General features: G+C 45.7%; 1 protein-coding gene across 3 annotated transcripts in view; it reads right to left on the minus strand.

Annotated features, from left to right (window-relative positions):
- TSGA10 (testis specific 10) overlaps positions 1–21197 on the minus strand; it is a 529263-nt gene that overhangs the window by 323599 nt on the left and 184467 nt on the right. For all 3 annotated transcript variants that reach the window (XM_078658208.1, XM_078658209.1, XM_078658207.1), the window contains exon 6: positions 18376–18531. In XM_078658208.1, coding sequence (XP_078514334.1) covers positions 18376–18531 — 156 coding nt within the window. The remainder of the gene's footprint in view (positions 1–18375; positions 18532–21197) is intronic.

Below are 21197 nucleotides of genomic sequence, written 5' to 3' on the forward strand. Positions count from 1 at the left end.
GCAGGTGTGAAAATCTGCTTGAAAGCAGAGAGTCCCCTTGATGCTCGAGCTATTGCCTCCTTGGGCACCACAGAAGAGTTCTCATTCGCCATCTGGTGTATATATCAACAGGGTGTCTGAGGTCATCGGGCTTAACAGACACAGGATTTGCAAACCCTGAATCGCTGTCTGAACCAGAAACATTAGAATTAAATCACAAATATTTGCGATCCTCTGGTAAGTAGGAAAGCCCTTCATGTGGGTCGTGTCTACCGCCGCTCCTCCACTAACCAGTCATCCAAGTCCGGGAATACATAGACTCCTGACTTCTCCAATGAAGTCTTCACCATAGCCATCACCTTGGTGAAAACTCATGGAGCAGTCATCAGCCCCAAATGGCAGAAAAGTGAATTGAAAGGCTGAGACCTTACGGTAAACTTTAGGTAGTGTCTGTAAAGAGGGAGGATTGGCAGGTGAAACCAGGTGTCCTAGAGGACCAGGAATACTAATAATCCCCTCCCTACACTGAGAGCCAAAGGCCCCGCGCTGGGGGACACCATCTTGAACTCGTCTTGCCAAATCAAGAGGTTAATTACCATAATGGGGAGAAACCTGCATCCTTCTTGAGAACTAAGAAGTATAAGGGAGAAACATTTTTTGCCCCTTTCCATGACTCGGCACAACGACTCTGGCCCCTTTGTTCAGCTTCCACCTCAAAAATCAAGGATTGAACCGGAGAGCACATCCTAGTGAAAGGAGTGAGGACCAGAGGGGAGGACAGAAAAGGTAAGTTGTAGCCTTTTAGTGGTCAGTGATCTGTTGTGATACTTCCCCAATTGGTAGAAAAAATAAGACCCTCACTTCTATCAGACATTGGTGGAATACAGGGGATGGGATACAGAAGGTTTAGAAGCTTTGGAGTAGAAGATGGTGGGGAAAGGGTTGTTGCTGTTAGTGTGAGTGTGTACTTTACATCCACCCCTGCCTAGTAGGACCACTTGCTCAGAAAAGTAGAGGATGTCTCCTTCCTGAGTAGGTTTTTGGGCTTTTTTGGGAAAACCTCTTGGGAGAACGTTCCTGTTGGGAGACTTATCTTAAGGGGAAGGGGAATAATTTGGGGTATAACTGAAGTCTTTGCCCAAACAAGCTTGGCCTCCTGCTCCCTGGTGGACGTCTGATGCATCAATGAATGTAAGTCACAGGCCAGGATGACAAAGAAATCTTGCTATGGCATCTGTGACAGGATTTATATTTCACAATCTTTAGAGAACTCCTTGGAGAATTGCCACCTTAATGTGGCTGTGGGGCTTGGTTGTCTCAGTGACCTGGAGAGCTATGCTGGTGGGAGCTTAGTCTCCTTGGAAGGTTGCCCAAGCCAGACAGGTCAAAAAGCATGACACCTAGCTTGCTGGGTGTGTGAGGGTTCTAGTTCCAACTAGGGGATTCCCCCACTTACTAGCACACACCCCTCTCCGTCACTCTTCCCGGGGAACTTTGTACATCCTCTTTGTGTCACAAAAAGTAGAGACCAGAGAAAGCACGATGCACTGGTCCTCCAGGTTGGGGGTTGGACGAAAGGCTAACAACCTTACCTCATATAAGGCATTTGTTACAGAAACAGCAGCAAGAACCACTAAATCAACTGGGCACAAGGGACTTCCGGAGTCTCTGCATGAGATATGTGTAACAGACAGTAGTCAAAGCTGCAAGGAAACTATTGATAGGATGACAGAAGAGTGCCAGGTGCAAGACCAGAATAAAACTCTGCAAGGTACGGACTATCTGAAACAGTAAAGCTGGCTCAAGTTACATTTGAGATGAGCTGCTACAACCTACACATCCTGGAGGTCAGCAAAGTAGGTGGACCGTATCTGGCAGAATAAAAATTACCACAGGAGAAATAGTACTGTACTCGGGCAGGTGACGATGACCAGCATAACAAATAAGTAGCCACCATCCTGAGCAAGGGGACAGAGAAATGTCTAAGTGAGTGGAAGCCAGTCAACAGCAGCCCCATGACAGCCAGTTTAAAAGGCATACACATTAACACGACCATTATCCAGTGCAATACTCCAACAAATGATGCAGAGGACAAATGAGTCAAGGACATACTCTACGAACAGATGCAAGCTGAACTTGAAGCTGTGCCAAACCACAACCTGAAGATTGTGATGGGAGACTTGAATGCTGAAGTGGGAAAGGACAATACAAACCATGACAGAGCGATGAGAAAGGAAGTTTGTGGAACAATGAATGACAATAAAGAAAGACTGTTGGAACTTTGTGGCACACATTATTTGGGCTTATGAGGGACTCTTCCTCACTGTGATATTCACAGACTAACTTGGTGCACACCCAGTGGCAGAGACAGAAACACCACCTGATGATAAGTGACTCCACTATAAGATGTCAGAGTGAGGTGTGGATTGAATGGCAGCAGCGATCACCATCTAGAGACTGCACTTGTGAGGCTGAAGCTTAGACAAACAGAACGCAAGACATCGAGGTGATATCTCTTCGAACTGGAAAAATGATAGGACTTCGCGACTGAAAAGACATTCATCTTACAAATCAGAAACAGGTTTCAACTCCTGGCAGACACTGAAGATCAGTCTGGACCAACTGCAGATGCAGTCAGTGAGAAATGGGAACAGGACTTTTCAATGTATGTGAAGAGCAATGAAACATGCCTGGAAACCAAGAGAAGGAAGAGGGAACAATGGATAAGACAAGGCACATTGCAAGCTATTAAAGGCATGAGGGCAGCAAAAATTAAACTTATGGAGGCCAAATCTGAGAGACACAGGAAAGATACAAGCAACAGTCCAGAGAAGAACACAGAGCAGTGAAAAAGAATGACAAGAGCAGACAAACGGCGTACATGTATAACCTCGCCATTCAAGCAGTGGTACCAGCCAGTTTAGGAGAATGGGGGACAGCCTTTAAGATGATAAAGATCGTCAGTTTTAAATCTTGAGCAACATACAACACCCCTATCAGGGACAAGTAAGGTAGGCTACTCTCAACAGAAAAAAAGCAGGAAGCACACTGGGCTGAGCACTTTGAAGAAGTCTTAAACAGACCAGTACCAACAAGCGAAGTGCACATCCAAGAAGCAGAGACAGACTTGGATGTGAACACTGCCCCACCACAGAAAGAAGAATGTGTCACTGCTATCCATTCTCTTAAAAAACAAAAAAGCTCCTGGCCAAGATAACCTAAATGCAGAAATGTTCAAGGCAGGCCCTGAAACATCAGCCAGTATCCTCCAACTACTGTTTCCATCACTTTGGGAGGGAAAGAGAGTACTACATGGAATGAGCCAAGGCGTCATCGTCAAGATTCCAAAGAAGGGAGCATTATCTAACTGTAACAATTGGCATGGAATCGTACTTCTGCCAATCAAGAGTAAAATCCAGGCGAAAATCATTATAGGGCACATTTCTGATGCCATGGACAAGCAGTTATGAAAAGAAAAGGCTAGATTCTGCAAGGCAGAGGGTGTGTTGATAAGATCCGTACTCTACACCACATCATAGAGCTGAGCATGGAGTGGCCGAGACAACTATTCATCAACTTTAATAATTTTGGGAAAGCCTTTGACAGTATAAACCGTGACAGCCTGTGGCGTATCCTGAGAGCCTATGGCACACCACAGCAGAGAGTTCTCCTCATCAAGAGCTTCTATTATAATTGTACTAGATAGTGAGTATAGCTTCAAAGTCAAGACCAGTGTGAGACAGGGATGTGTGATGTCAGAGTTGCTCTTCAACCTAGTCATCAATGGGGTGATGCAACGCACATCTGAAGACCAAGCCAGAGGACCTTATTCTTTACACGGGAGGCCCTTGACTATGCAGATGACTTAGCCTTGCTCTCTCTCTCTCTCTCTCTCTCTCTCTCTCTCTCACACACACACACACACACACCCACACACATACGCACGAACACACACACACACACCAGCATATGCAGTAAAAAACATCTCCCCTCAACATCTATGCACAGCAAGTGGGCCTGAAGAGCAACATGAAGAAATCAGAAGTCATGCCGCTAAACATCCAAAACCCTTCACCATTCAAAGCGTATGGAGAGGACCTATCCATAACCGAAGAACTCATTTACCTAGGCAGTACTATCAGACATGATTGAGGGACAGGCTGCTACATCAAGAGCAGACTTAACAAGGCTAGGAATGCCTTCAGGATCCTGTACAAAGTGTGGAGATCATCTCAGTGCAGCACCAACACCATTTAGAGATTTTAAAAGGACTATGTTCTGTCCACACTTGCACAGATCAGAATGCTGGTGGATGATGAAGCGATATCACCAACTGTCAGTCTTCCACACTAGTAACCTGAGAAGAATCTTGCACATTTTCTGTCCGTGAGTCATATCCAACCTGGAACTGCTCACCAAATGCAAGCAAGGGAGCATGAACAATATCATTATGTGAAAAAGGTGGGAATGGATAGGACACACCATGAGAAAAAAACAAGACTCCTTCACAAGAACAGCTCTCCACAGGACCTGAGAAGCCAAACAGAAGAGGGGCAGGCCAAAGAACACCTGGAGATGAACTGTGGAAGCAGAAAAGAATACCCTGAATTACAGCTAAGGCACTGCACAGAAACTTGCCCAAGACAAACAGAAGTTGAGGTCCTTCACTGCTGCCCTACATGCAGGTCAGCATAATGGATGGTTCCTTAAATACTCTGACATCTTCACATCCTGAGCAAGTGAAGTCATGTTGGAATCTGCATGGTGCCACATGAAGGAGCTGAAGAGGTATTGCTGAGGAGGGTGGTTGAGGGGAATTTCCAGATCCAATCTGGAACCTGGAAGATATTCATTAGGCAAGGAATTTGCAAGCTGTATCAATCAGAAATCACAAATCTATACTTCCATTGGAAAAGATACATTAGAAACCGGACTGCCATACTCCAGCTTAAATTTATAAAAGTGAAGGAACGCCAAAAGAAAAAGGATAGGAGCAAACAAACCCCAGCAAATATTCAGTTAGAACTAGGGGCAGATCACCCAAAAAGCCACCAGATCCCAAAATAATGAACAGATCCAAGGGGGACACAATTTAAGAGACAGAGACAGGTACAAAAATAGCAACTCTGTCATAAGTATCAGTTACTTGTATTTTATTGCACAATATTGCAAGGGGTGAATGTAGGGTCCTGCACCTAAAACCATTATAAGTAGGCAGATTTTTTTCTGCGCATATTAGTCCACAAGGTAATGCATACCCAAGATAGGGAAGCATCAGGAAAAGAGCAATGTTGCAGCACTCGCTAGCCAGTAAAGTAATAAAGCATGTCCTCTCGCTAGTGCTGCTGCATCACCAGCGAAATGCCCAAAAGGAATACTCCATAGGTGCATCATTCAATCCAACCATGGCAGGACTGACAGTCGCATGTCAAGACTAAAAGTCAACCACAAGTCCTCTCTCTTGAAGCCAACAGTATCTGCATAGAGTCCCTTTTGATGTAAATGCAGTATATGAAAGGTTTCTTCAGGCAGCTTTCTAAAGACAATTCTTTACAGAGTGCCTCGTAATTGGGTATGGGAGTAGTGCTAGATTCTGGGAAATAGTGAATTGCCCTTATCTGAAGGGATAGAGGAGGAGTATAACTGAATGTCATATTGCCCCTGACAATTGAATGCAGCACTTTAAAGGGATTTATGGCTCTGACAGGCCAGATGCATCAGCCCTGGTCAGGGAACGCCCTAGTGACAATCTTAAACTGGACGTCCTTGAGGAGGAGATATATATGAGGCAATTACCCATAAGCTCAAGAACAAGGCCCCAGGAATGGATGACCCATTTCTCTTATAGACAGAACTACAGACAGTTGAAAACAGATTTATGAGGCATCTTCTCTCTTTGCCCAAATCCACGCACTCTTATATTCTTCATGGAGAATTAGGGGAAGGATATACCTCTGACCTTTTTTCAGCACCATGTCCCCTGTTCAGGCGGATCTCGATGTGGTTGAACTGTGAGTTGAATATGAACCATGCGGTTTTGACTGTCTCTATGAAATTAGAAAAGGCTTGCAGTACTTATGGCTCTGCTACATTAAACCATCAATTGCCAACCTAGGTCACCCCGATCTTTATAGTTTGCCTGAGCAGATTGTTCAAGCGGACTTATTGTGGGTCAAGAGACGATTTCTAGCTGCCGCACATGCCAATAGGAAGAGGAAGGCGATGAGAAAGTCTAGCATCCGTGCCTATGCCACTTTGAGGACATGCCTGACTATTGAGCCTACATCTTAGCAGAGCCCACATGCTGTAACCAAGTTGATAAGCTTGGCCCTTGGAGCTGTGATTGCTTTTCTAACCAAGACTGTCTGCACTTTGCTATGTTCTGTGATCACTACAGCTCGCAACAGGGGGAGAGAATGTGGCCTTACAGCTAGAGAGATCGACCTCGAAGCTGAGGAACTGGGTTTGAGTCTCGGCAGGGATGCTCAACATCCTTTGATTCTGGGCAAATCACTTAATCTCCCTGATCCTAACAAAAAATTAATGTGTCCATCAGTAACGCCACTGGTGCTCATTTAAAGCGCTCTGATACCTTCGGGTCAAGTTTGCGATATATAATACTCCTGAAAAAAACTTTTTTTCCCTCTGTTGAGAGAGCTTCCATTTACCCAAGCATGACCTGCATTAACTTTTCTGCAAATACAGCACAACAAATTTGTATACTTCAATGTGGCTAGTTTTCTAGTAGGGGCTGTGAGGCTCAGACAGCATTGCAGACCCTAGATATACTACTGTGAGTGATTTGTCTGCTAAACTTAGGGGTGATCTTATGGTTTTAACATTTTTTACTTTTTTAATTGCTATTTATTTTTTGTATTAATGGGATAGTGTCTTTTAATTCATACATCGCACATTGTTGAGTGAATATCTGTTTTATGTATTGTAAGATTTTGAATTATTGTATCTTTAATGGTTTTAAAATAACCGAATAAAGAAATCTTGATGATGATAATGATGGGGCATGGCAGTCAGGAGGAGATCAGATCACACATTTTTTAAATCACAGTGACAGATACCTTTATGAACAAAGTTCACTCATAAACGTGTCACTTGGTGGGCGTGGCCAAGATGGCGAGTGAGTAAGACGTGGCTCGCTCGTCTCCCCATTCCCGTCTGCCGGCTGGGGCACTTCCCGATGCCTTTTCTGAGCTTTGGACCCCTGGTTATGTATGGGGCAGCTGCGGGAACACAGGCGCTCGCTTTCCTGCTGCCATCGACTGCAGAGAACACAGGAAATGGCGCTTCGAGAGCAGTGAGCCACGACATCTAAGATGGCGGCCCAGACTTAGTGAAAGACCTGGCGAAATGGTCGGAGTGCCGGCACTGCTTCAAGCGACTGCCCATGAGGCCTAGACGCTACGTGGCTCACAGCCCCCCTCCCCGCGGCAGCGCAATCGTTGATCTCCTCGAGGCCCACTGGGGGAGGCGGAGGAAACAGCAGCTGAGCGGCCAAACCTGAGGTTTGGAGGACGGCCTCTGCACCATCGAGCGCCCAAACGGAGAGTAGTATACAGCGGAGCCTCCCACTGAGGTGAGCGATCCGGCTACCCCACCCTGCCCCATCCTTGGAATTCAGCTGTCTGGGTGGGATCCCGCAATACCCAGTGCGGGGCTCTCTTCAAAGAAGCCCCCGAGGGCAATAGTGGATTGGGACATTCCTACACTTTGCTACGCGGTCGTGGCTCTCGCCGGGTGACCTGGAACTCCTGTGGTCCGCCGCGAGCACCGAGCGAGGGGCCAGTGCCTCCGAGCAGGATTAGGAGCAAGTCGGTTGGGGACCCAGCAGAGGTGCCGAGGCCGGAGGGGTATTCTGCTCCACATATAAGAGAGAGGCGGCGTCCCCAGGGGCCGTGCTGACGGAGGTGGTGGATGATATCTAGGCGGCCGAGCAGGTTGAGGTGCCATTAAACTGCGTTGGAGGGAGAGAGTTGCTACGAGACCCGATGGAGCCCACGCGAGGCTGCGGGCCGGGTGCTGGGGCCCTCACAATCAAGGCCCGGCCCATTGAGGAAAGTGCCCGGGCGGGGCCCAACAAGTGACAAGAGAAGTTGCACTGGGGACATCACCAACAGTAGCAGTGCCATGCCATCGAGAGGACGGGTGGGGCCACCCCATTGACTTGGCATGTTGAACTGGGACACACCTTCATTGCGTATTAGAGGGACGTGTGACACCCTGCTTTGCCTGCGGCGCCGGGCACTGACCCAGCCCATCCCACACGAAGCGATCTTGCTCCGTGCCCGGCCAAAGGGGGTACTGGAATCGGAAACCAGTGAACGGCGGGGGGGTGCCTAAAACTTCCTCTACAGGCGGCTAGCGCAGGGGCCCGGTAGCCCCTACTTATCACAAGCGAAAACCCACGACCTTGGATCGCCGCCTATGCTCCTAGCTACAGGCTCGACATGTCTAACACAAGGGGGAAGAAGGACAGGAACGTCAAAGACATGTTCACCAAAATGACAGGGGCGAGCGGAGGGGATGGCCGTACCTCCCCTGCTACTTCCGGAGGGGAAGAGGCGGAGAGCACGGATTACCCGGTTACAAGGGCCTTCTTCTCCAAGCTGTTCTCGGCTTTGAGGGACGACCTGCACACCCTCAAAAAGGACTTTGCAGATGAGATGAAGGAGGTGCAAAGAGATCTGGAAAAGATGGGAGTAGCTACAATGGAGGACCATGAACAATCCCGGGACGAGGAGGTGAGCAACAACAGCAAGAATTGATCCGCCTGAACGCCCAACAAATTGATCTGCAGGCACATGCGGAGGATTTAGAGAACCGTTCTTGTCGAAACAACATATGGGTGAAGGGTGTTTCCTTCCAACGTGGAGGGCACGGTCATCACTGGGTTTCTCCAATGACTCTTCTGCCACGTGCTGCCGGAATCTCAGGACTTTGCAATCAAAATAGATAGGGCTCACAGAGTTAGGTTGCAGCGAAGGGCTCCGGCGCCCCCCCCCGACATCCTGGCAATCCTGCCAGATTTTAAACTTAAGGAGCTTTCGACCAGTCATGACCCACCTTCGCAACCAAGGTGTCTCTTACTCCTGGGGGCACCCTTTTCGCATCATTTTCAAGTGGGATGGCAAGCTACGGCAAATCAGATCGTTGGAGGAAGCTTGCCAGGTCCTGGGCATTGATCGGCCCTCAACGGCTGAATGCTTGGGTGGCGACAGGAAGGGACAACGAGAGAAATGGCAACGAGTTGGGCGCCGGAGGCGGTCGGGGACCCCCCTCAAAGCCGAACCCAGAGACTGTGACGAAAGAGCGCCAGGTGTTGTTGTTGCTCTCTGACAGCGGAATCCGGATCCGGAGCAGGCGAATTAACTTCTCCGGGGGGTCAGATAAGCGGACTGTAGCAATGCCGCAGGGCGGTGGGCGGGTGGCTGTTCGGGGGCGGGGGGAGCACCATTGGCCACGTGATGCACCCTACAAACTGATTCACCAAGGAGGCACGGTCATGTACTGCGGCTTCTGGACAATTTTTGGGCTAATTTCTGTTGGGTTTGTTGGGGTTAGGGAGGGGGGAGTGTTGTCCGATTTCCATAATGTACTCCTGTAAGGTGACCTGGGAGCTCCCAGGTTCTTTACTTGTGAGTTCCTATATTGGCAAATAGGTCTTTATGCTCCGCACAACTCCTCTATCACATGAGGGGACATATTCTAACATAGTGGTTAGTCTGGCTCGTCCCGTAAATACCTAATATGGCTCTGGAACCTGTGAAAATACTTACACTTCATGTCAAGGGACTCAAAAACCCAGTGAAAAGGCGTGCAATCCTATCCTATATAGAGGATGTAGAGGCCGACGTGTGCCTCTTACAGCAGACACACCTCTTCCCCAAAGATACTCATCGCATACGCTCGAGGGCATTCCCTCATCAATATTTCTCTTCAACTGGGGAGAAAAAGGCAGGTGGCTATTCCTAAATCTAAGCACTGTAAGGGGGTAGTAAAGGAGAAAGTGGCAGAACTGAGGGGGAGACTCTTGGCCTACGCTCTTCAATTCGGTCACCAACTTTTTATGGTTAGCTCGGTGTGCGCCCCTAATTTGGGGCAAGAGAGATTCCTCCAAGCTGCCTTAGCAGACATAGTGGCCCCACAGCACCACATGACATTGGTAGGGGGGACCTCAACATAGTCATGGACTCAAACATGGACAGATCGCAAGCGCCTTACTTCCATGGGGGAGAGCTCTCGAGGGCTGGGAGGACATGGCTGCGGGAGATGGGATTGATATATATTTGAAGGGCATCCAACCCCACTTCGAAACAATATACATTCTACTCACATGCACATAAGTCTTATTCCCGCTTAGATTATTTTCTGGGAACAGAGGAGGTTAATACGGTGGTTCAAGCAGTGAACATTGAACTCATGGCTCTGTCAGACCACGATGCCTTGATGGTACAGGTGTTAATGACTCCACAAACCCACCAGCCCGGAACCTGGAGTCTCAAAGAGAATATGCTCCATAACGAAGTGGACTACCCCACCCTCAATGACACATTAGACACAGCGGTCACGACGCTCTGGTGAGCGATGAAGGCTGTAGTACAGTAGGAGCTTATAGCGATCGCGGATGGACAAAATAGGGAACGCAAGGAGGTGAGGTCCACTCTTTCGGCTCAGGTGCAGGAACTGGAACGAGTGCATAGCAGGACTGGGGCACCTAGGGTTTCGAGGCAACTTAAGGCAGCCAGGGCGCAATTGGCGGCATTGGACCTGGATAGGGCAGAATACGCAGCAGTCCGTCTAAAACATTCTTTTTACATTGGTAGGACTGCACGGGCAGGCTATTGGCGTACAGGTTCCAAGCCTAAAGACTGCGATCAATGGTTTCTTCATTACAGAGGGACGGCACGGGGGAAGTCAGAGGAGATCAAGAGATAGCCCAAGCGTTTCGGGACTTTTATAAGAAACTAGAAACACCCGACACCCGTCGGATCGCAACACCATAGATTATCTACGATCCGGCACAATTTCCACCATAACCCTGGACCAGGCAGCGTCACTGGACGCCCCCATCCGCATAGAGGAGGTTGTCACAGCGATCTTGCGCCTCAAAGTGCTTAAGTGCTTAATCCCCTGGCCCAGACAGGTTCCCCTCTCTTTTCTACAAAAAATGATGCCCCATCATAGCACCAATTTTAACGAGGTTGTTTATCTCCTTCGGGAACGCCAGTCTGATCCCGGACACTATGCTTGCGGCAGCAATTGTGGTCCTGTCCAAACCAGGGAAGGATAGGCAACAATGTGGCTCGTACCGCCCAATCTCTCTACTTAATGTAGATTTTAAGATCTTTACGGGAATCCTCGTGTCTCGGTTGGGCCCCCATATGCCAAATCTGATAGAACCAGATCAAGCAGGTTTTACACAATCCCGACACTGCAGCAATAATACAAAGAGGATACTCCACCTCATAGATAAGGCCCACCAGACACACGTGGACGCACTCCTGTTGACAACAGACGCTAATAAAGCGTTTGATCGGGTGGACTGGGGGTTCTTGGGACACACTATGATGAAGTTTGGCCTGGGGGAGAGGTTCCGCGCTTGCATTAGAGTCAACGGTATCTCCTCTCAACACTTTTACATCCAAAGAGGGACTAGACAGGGATGCCCGTTGTCCCTGCTTCTGTTTGCCCTGAACATAGAGCCTCTGGCACAGAGGGTTAGGGATAACCCTAGAATCGGGAATCCCTTTTGGGGGGAGGGGAAGACACATCCCATCAGCCTCTACGCTGATGACGTATTGGCAGCATTGGCGGATCCAAAGTTCTCTCTTCCCTCCTTTATTGAGGAATTAGACGCATTTAGTCGGGTCTCCGGCTTCAGGGTTAATGTTGGTAAATCTTTACTGCTGAACTTAGGCCTGGCACCACTCACATCAGACCCTAAAGATGCCTGGTTGGCCGGAATCAAAATTGTAGACACTATTCCCTACCTAGGGTTGGAGCTAGCAGCTCCAGTCCAACGCAAGTCTCGATTGAACTATGATAAGTTGACACGACAGGCCGGAAAGGATCTGTGCGCCTGGAGCAAGCACCATCTTTCCCTCTTGGGCCGGGTGGCTGCGGTTAAAATGTCCTTGCTGCCGAAGGCATTATACCTGTTTCAAACTCTACCGGTTCTACCTCCCGGGGGAGTGATCACCTCACTGCAGCGCAATATGAATCAGTTTGTATGGGCCGGGGCACGTCTACGGATGAGTAAGACCTTAGGATATATGCATCCCGAAAATGGGGGCCTGGAAATCCCGGACTTCCTCAGCTATTATAAAGCGGCCCAGTTGAGGTATCTGGTGGAGTGGGCAAGGCCCGATTCCGAAAAACTGTGGTTCTTCCAGGACAGGGCTCTGGTGGGTATCCCATTATGGAAAGTCCCCTTCTTAAAGAAACCCCAGCGGCCAAGGGGCCTGATGGGCTCACCGATCACTAAATCAGTGATGAAAGTCTGGGACGGGTTGGCAACGACTAAGAATCTTACAACTTTTCCATCTCCTCTGACCCCCCTGTTCGGTAACAGCGGGAATGTCCGATAACTCATTTAGGGAGTGGTGGGATACCTCTTGTCGCTCGGTAAGCCACCTATTTGATCTCTCAGGGGTGCTCCTGTTCCCCCAACTGAAACTAGAGTATGGGAATCCCGAATCCGAGAGGCTGAGATACCTGCAGCTAAGGCACTGGGTCCTTCAACCGGGGATGAGGGAGCGAGGGGGTCGTAAACTCACCACCTCTGAAAAATGGTTAATTACTAACGATAAAGGGTTGATCTCCGAAATGTACGGTATGATTAGAGCTGGTTCATATCCATTAGCGACTCTCAGTTAGAGGCGCTGGGGAGAGAATTAAGAGGTGGCCTTACACAGAAAGACTTGGACGGGATTTACTACAGATTTACTACAGATTTACTACAGAGCAAAACACACTGCTCGAAACGTAGCTAGTATTGAGACGGCTATGAAAATAGCTAACTACTGGTACCTTACACCGGCGCGCCTCCATAGAGGCAACCCGCATTGGAGTCCCACCTGCTGGAGGGGTTGTGATAACGAGGGAACACAGCTGCATATATTGTGGGATTGTCCGGTACTGTCTAGCTACTGGCCTAAAATTCTGGATGAGGTAGATGAGCTCTTTGATACTGAGATTCCTAGGGTCCCGGTATACGTAATTTTGGGGCTCCCCAATCCGATCACATTTCCCATGAAGAGCATGAGAGGGCGCCAGATGGGGCTAGCACTGGGGGCAGCATTGCAGAACACCTTGATGCATTGGGGGACCACTACCCCCCTACATATGTGGGTGGCTCCATAGGATATGGCACATCATAGGGATGGAACACATTTCGGCCACGCTGAGCGGCTCCGCTGACACCTTCCAGACTGTTTGGGGCCCATTTCTAAAACTGCTCTTAGCAGAATTCAACGAATTCACTCAGACTAAATATCTGACAGTGCTGCGGCTCTCGGACCTGGGGACAGACCGACAGCCACCCTCCACTGCCTAAAAGGCGATGCCACTGGTACAGGACAAGGACTGGACAGTTACGATTTTGGAATGTCGGACGGGGAGGGGGGTGTTCAAGTTAATGGTTTTTAGCAAAAGGTTGATTCTCTTACAATGCAGAATATTATTGGCTCTAACACTGTTTAATTCGCATAATTGTTATGGTGTACAAAATGCTTTCTTTGACTTACAAACTTCTGCGTACTGCATACTATCTTGCATTTTCTGGCCTGTGCCTTTGTATTTTGTTTTGATACTGAAAATGCCAATAAACACACTTAAACATAAATGTGTCACTTTACTGACTTAGGTTAGCATGTTTAGGTACTTTTACACAATATTATACGCAAAGAAGGCCGTATATCAAGTCAACAACAATAATATAAGATGATCTTTTCGTTAACAAAACGAGGTCTAAGAGATGATTTTGTGGTAGATGTATCAAGCCTTTTGCGATTCGCAAAGGCCGAAATTTCGGCCTTTTCGAATCGCAAATGGCTTTTTTGCATTTTTTGAAATGTATTAAAAAATCGCAAAATAAGGAATCGCAAAAATTTGCGATTCCTTATTTTGCTTAAGCATTTAAGGAATCGCAAATTTTGCGATTCCTTAAATGCGATGTATGTGGGTTTTAGAAATTGTGAATTTGGGTTAAGAAATCGCAAATTACCACCAACTTGTAGTTGGTGGTAATTTGCGATTTCATTTAAAAATGCCCTATTTGGCATTTGTGAAGGTGGCATGTGACGCACATACATGCCCATAGGGCATGTATGTGCGCCATATGCACACACATGTAAATTTCAGGGGTGCAGCAGGGTGTCTTTGAGACACCCCTGCACCCTTGAAATTATTCTCAATTTGCGAATTCGGAAATTGCGATTCGCAAATTAAGAAATATTTCGCAATCATTCATATGGGCCTCCTGGCCCATAGGAATGCATGGGAAATTATTCCTTATTTGCGAATTCGCAAATTGCGAATTCGCAAATGAGGAAGACTAAGAAATCGCTAAAAAATAGCGATTTTCTACATACATTCCATTTTGCGATTTCTAAATAGCGATTCCTTAAAAATCGCTATTTAGAAATCGCAAAATGGAATTTTGATACATCTACCCCTTTGTCACATAATAGTTACATGGTGTAGCAAACAAGTGCTTCATTACCCCATAGAGGGGTGTCTAAATGTTACATTATACAGTACAATAGCTAAAAGAGAATGATCTCAGTTGGAGTTTGAAGAGAATTCCATTTCTGGTCTCCTACTAGCATGCGGACACAATTCTCAAAGCAGATCTTCAATTAGTTTAATACCAGGAGTTCCATTATTAGAAACTCTAAGTGGCACTTTGTTCCACATTCTTATCCTAGAGTGTGTGAGCAAAGGTTCCTAGTTGCTTAGAAACAATAAGATACAATTCTGAACAGCACTCTGTGGGTGATAGGGAGTCAGTGAGCAAGGCAAATGTGAACAAACCTCGGATTTTAAAGTTGCACTCTTAAATAAATAGTGTACTTGTAACTGGCTCACAGTAGCTCAGTTTTGAAAATAAAGCAATTGTTCCTAAGAAGAGATTTTGTGCAAAGGAACTAACCAATATCCTGTGTTCATCTTTACTTCCACCTTCTCCCCTGTTCTCTTCTCTAATACTCCACATTCATCATTTCACTTTAATTCTCATCTTATCTCAGTCCCAAGCCTAGGACTAAATTTTCTTAAAAGTAGCAGAATGCTGACATGCTAGCTCTATACCAAGTACCATCACTAATTCAAAAGATTAAAATGCAAGTGTGCTTATTGTTATACAGTTGATTTGTGGTATACCTTATGTATTGTTTAGATTTTACGTTGTGTATGCAGGGGACAAAGTCTGTGTGTATACGAGCTATATTTTGTGTGTGCTTCACTGTATTTGATGTACTGTTTTGTGATGTATGTGCATTCTGTGCATACTATGCTGACTGTAAAGGCTCTAATTTTATGACTGTTGTTTACTTTACCGTGTATTGCATTGTATTCTACGCAGTGTTACCAAACGCCGCCATTAACAAACTAGATTATAATGCATGTGTGTTTATTGTTGTACAGTTGATTTGTAGTATACTGCATTTATTGTTTTGGCTGTACTTTGTGTATGCTGGTGATGAAGTCTTGAGGTATATAAGCTGTAATTTATGTGTGCTCTGATGTAGGGTATTTGTGCTGAATGTGAGAGCTGTACGTACTATGCTGATTGTACACTGTACTTTATGACCGCTCTTAACTTTACCAGGTATTACCATATACTCTGTGCACTGTTCATACAGTTTGTGCTGTTGTCTGTGAACTGTTGGTCTATTTAGACTGTAATATGCAAGTAATGTACACAGAGTTTATTGTGTGTTGAGATTGTGCTACATTGTAGTTTGTGTAATTTGTGTGCGGTGTATACACTGTTCTAGTGTGTGAATTGAACTCTGTAGAACTAAGGTGTGTTGCACAGTTGTATTATGCATTTTACAAAGTGTGAAAATACATTACTGTATGCTTTACTGTACTTTGTGTCCTATTATACTATGTTTTTTTGTACTGATTGTAAACTGTGCATTACAATCTACTGTCTGTACTATGTGTGTGATGTACATACATTGTTTCCTATACCTTGTATTGTACGTGGCACTATGTTTTATACTGCCGAATCTGTGCAGTGTGCGCCTTACATAGAAAGTGTCTGTGCAGTGCATCCATGAATGCGCCCTACTGCATGTGTGTGTTTTAAGAAGTGTGTGCTTTACTGTGTGTGTGCAAAGTGAAAAGTCTGTAACGCTTACAAAGTGTTGAACTTTGCTCTGTAAATGCTGTGCTTTATTGTTACTAGATTAATTGTGTGATGTCCCAAATGTGTATGCTGTTTATTGTGAGCTATAATGTGAGTGTGCTGTGTATATTGTGTGTGCTGTGCAAGTGCAGTAATGAGTGGGTGCTTACTGTGCTTGCTGTAACGATTGTGTGTACTGTAATATGTGTGTGGGCTGTACATAAGTTGTTGTTTCTTCATCTTAACTTTACTCTAAATAGCCCCAATTACTTTCTCTCCTGGATTTGAACACTGGAAAATGTCTCAACATTGTATTGTATTGCGACTTATATAGCGCACGTATCACCCGAAGGTATCAAGGCGCTTGCTTAGGGAACCCGTCCTGGTATTCCCCTGTGAGATACCCCGGCAGGGTATCCACAAGGTGAAAGCCAGGCATCCCGCAGCGAGGGGCCGTAGTGGGGATTAAGCAAGCTATTGCCCAGAGTCGCAGAGTGTGACCCCGTGAGTCGAGTAGGCACCGGAGCGAGAATTGTCGAGTCCGTGGAATTTTTTTTGAGCCCGAGACCCGCCGAGGCGGGGAATCGAACCCTGGTCCACGGCCGATCTCAGCTTCCGGGTCTGCCGCCTCTAACCACTGAGCCACGCTTCTCCACAATTCTTCTGTACAACATTGACAGTAAGGGCCTGTTGCACTTAGACAGGCTGTGAAAATGTAATATGTCATCTCTTGTTTGGGGATAGTGAAAATTTGAGAGCATATCCTGGATAATTAAAGTAAGTGGCAGCTGAGAAGATGCAGTGTTTTATGAGAATCAAGAGCGGCTTGTGCAGGTAAGAGTGCTGGGGTGGGGTGGGGGGTCTATAAATGACAAGGGAAAATTAAATATTTATTTAACCTTCCCTCGTTGTCATCTGTCGAGTCCCCCCCAACCACACCCCACCGATCTTATCTAGATGGACCGCTCCTGATGAGGATGCAGGATTTAATCAATCATTGGCATGGCTCAGACTTGACAACTGTAATCCATATACAGCAACCACCGCAGGGAGATACAAGAGATGCAAGAGTATTTCCCCTCTTTACTTCAGCTTCTTCTGTTGGTAAATGACAGCAGCAGCAGGAGGTGGTCATATGTTACCAAAGATACAGTAAAACAAGAGCAGACTGAGGGAGAAACTTTGAAAAGAACACTGGGAGTCTTTGCAGCACTCACCGCAGTGCTTCTAAGGACAGCAACTATTACCATTTAGGCTGTTAGGTATCTGTATGTTGAGATCCCATCGCTCACCACCATGTTAACACTAAAATCAAGCCTACTGAACTGGGACTTTATACAAATATATATTTTGATGAGGAACACAAATCTCATCGAATAAGATCTTTCTTTTTACACACTGGGGCAGTGGCTTAACTTGGTCAATTAGATTGGGTGTGAGCTTTCCAACAATCAGGCTGGCATATAATGTTAAAAAACATTGTACAACAAGCCGGGTGCATGAGAGGGTCCTAAGGGACAGTGGAAAGGGAAAGGATGGCGGATTGGTACAAGTATTGAGAGAAAAAACACAATTTCTTTTTTTTAAATAATCAACATTACTGAGCACTTTCAAAACAGAGAGGGAGAGTGTGTGTGTGTGTGTTTTTGTCTGTGCGTATGTCGAAATTCCTGGTGAAATCCGGCAAACATCTCTCCATAACTGAATGAATGAATCTGTACACAACAATTTATCAGAAAAGACATTTATTGGGGGGGGGGGGGGTGACAATCCAAACACCCCCCTTCAACGAAGCTACGCCCCTTCACCGGTTTCGGGAGTAACCTTATTTACTCAGTTGTAGAGGACACAATGAAAAACATATAGGATGCATGCCTTAGGCCCTTGGTTAAACCCAACCCACGTCAGAGAGCTTTGTGACATTGAGGTGGTTAAAATTTCCACACAAGACCCAGGCGAGCAACAGCACCCATACATTCATAAACTTCCAACGGTTAACAATTCTAAGACTCTGTGGAAAGAGTTACCCGATTGTAAAGAACGTTGAGTTTGTCCCTCTCTCCTGTGAGGACCTTGATGTTGGCCTGGATTTCTGACATGTGGCGCTCATACTTCTGCAGAAGAGTCTGGAGTTCATCACGTTCCCTGACGACTTTTGCAAAGTCAAACTCTAAGCTGGCACCCTGAAAAAAGATATGTTGAGCTGACTTAGAAATGCAACAATTTGTGAAGTTTAGATCAGGTAACAATAAATTGTACTGTCTTCTGTTTCATCGCTATCGAAACCCGTGAGCATTTATTGATTGGTTTGAAGAAGTGCAAGCAAAACCATCAGCTTTATCAACAACAGTTACGAGCGACACTGACATGTTTGATCCTATAGGATATTGATCATTCTATGAGAAAGTAAGGCTCTGTCGAACCTGATGAAGCTTCTGGAAGTAACCAAAGTGAGGACATTTAACATTGGCAAGCAGCATGGTACTATACCTAGTAGGTAGTTACAACAATAGATTATTAGAAATTTAACAGGTAAAACACTGAGATACTGAGTGCAAAAATATGTGCCTCAAGAGGTATTTCTTTCTTTTTACCCAAAAACTTTATTAACAGATTTGTAACCTAAGTTGACATGTAATATTCCAGTACAATAATTCTACACCTTTATGGAGTGCATAGACAAGAAAGAAAGAAAGAAAAAAAGAGAATCCAATGACCCAGTGTAGAAAGTTTCCCTTTATCACCTCCCAACCTTTACTTCCTGTCCTTTGCTTGTCAAGAATGTGCATTATATGAATTTATAGCATATCTCCATGATTGCCCCAATACACATTTCACACTCCTATCCAGAGTCTCGAGCCGCTTGTTCTAGGCCAAGGCACTGTCAGGGCCCAACTCCAGTCCTGCTGCTGACAAAAGTGGCGAGCGGGGTCTAACTCTCAGCTCAAGAGGTATCTTTTTGTGTTATGTAAAAAAGTGAGACCATGTCTGCTCAAAACGGGCAATCTGCTGTGGAGAATAGCTGTCAACTTTTCCATGACATATATACTCCACGTTTTCAACACCATATCTATGGACTTGATTGTTCAAGGCCCTTCCAAGTAAAGGCCATTTTTGGCCTACCCTCTAGGAGCAGTTGGGATAAAAGTCTACCAACTGAGGATGCTTATGGGTAAACACCAAAAGGAACTTGCAAAGGAAAGATTCATATGTGTTGGCCACACCAAGAAATCATGTCCAACTTTGTTGGAGAGATCAATGTCACTCAAATAGGTGTGCAGTATACACATGGTAGATATGTTCGTAAAGTAATATTTTATATATTGCATTTGTGAATACAGTAGGAGTCTGTTTTTAAATTGTAAAAACAATATTATGTAGGGTATGCAGACTTTGGCCCACGTTATTTATGCCGACAGACATTTTGGCACTTTCACTGCGGCACTTAAACAGTTCTGCGGAACTGGGTTCGAATCTCGGCAACGACGCTGAACATCCTGTGATTCTGGGAAAAATCACTTGATCTCCCGTGCCTAAAAAAATAAACAAGCATTTGCAATGCAATAGGTCTCGCATTAGGAAAGTTTGAGCTATTGGTATTGTAAATGACACATTTTTTATTTATGTGTTGGCTTAGAAAATAGCGAAATTAATAGCTTTGTAATTTACAATGCCAATAGTTATAACTTTTGCAAATGTGACAGCTATAGCATTTGTAATGCAATATGTGTTGTACTTACGTAACTTAGATGTATTGATATTACAAATAACAATGGTTTTAAATTTTTTGTTTAATAATTAATGCTTAAATAAAAGTTATTGTAATTTATAATGGCAATCGCTTAAACTTTTGTAAATAACTTTTGTGAAGATTATGTTCAGTGTATTTTATTGTGACGAAAATCTAAGAACAGAAGTGAAATATTAACATCTTTTTGTGACATTTGCATAGATGGATGCTGTGGTGGCGCTGAGTGATGTGGTGGCGACGAGTGATGCGGTGGCGCTCAGTGATGCTGTGGTAGCGCATAGTGATGTTGTGGTGGTGCTGAGTGATGCTGTGGTGATGCGATAGATAGAGTGAGTGTGATAGCTAGATAGAGTGAGTGCGATAGATAGAGTGAGGGCGATAGATAGATAGAGGGAGGGTGATAGAGGGAGGGAGGGTGATAGATAGAGGGAGGGTGATAGATAGATAGAGGGAGGGTGATAGATAGATAGAGTGAGGGTGATAGATAGATAGAGTGAGGGTGATAGATAGATAGCGTGAGGGCGATAGATAGATAGATAGATAGATAGATAGATAGATAGATAGATAAAAAACATAAGGGGGCAGAGAAGGAATAATTTGACCCCCCTAGGCCTGATGGTGGAGTCCCAGAGGGAACCTGCTTTGGGACAAAAATGTGTTTTTTCAATGTTGCCGCCAAATTGCAGAAAAACGTCCAATTCCTGGCAAAATTGAAGAAAAAAAAACAGGTGATGGCTCCAGTGCTTGTGTTTTTTATACCCCCAGGGTGGGCCATGTGCCGGGAGATAATTATCATTGCAGCGGTGCACAGCTGATCAGCGCTACGGTATTAGCCCTTGACTTCTAGTTATTACTGCGGCCGGTGATAGTTCATATGTGGCTAGTCCTGCGATCCAAGGGTGCCCACTGGGTGGCACTATTCATATGTAGCTAAGTGTTTGTACCTCCACACTCTTTCAGAAACACCTCATACAATTTGGCAACAAAGTAACATCGTTTAAAGCAAACAAGGATTTATAGCACCCACTAGAGCATAACTGGTCTATCGGCACTTGAACTCGGCACGCGTGACATCGACCTCTGAGGGAAGAAAGGCTG

This window comes from Lissotriton helveticus, chromosome 8 (assembly GCF_964261635.1).
Source record: "Lissotriton helveticus chromosome 8, aLisHel1.1, whole genome shotgun sequence".
NCBI classification, from domain to species: domain Eukaryota; kingdom Metazoa; phylum Chordata; class Amphibia; order Caudata; family Salamandridae; genus Lissotriton; species Lissotriton helveticus.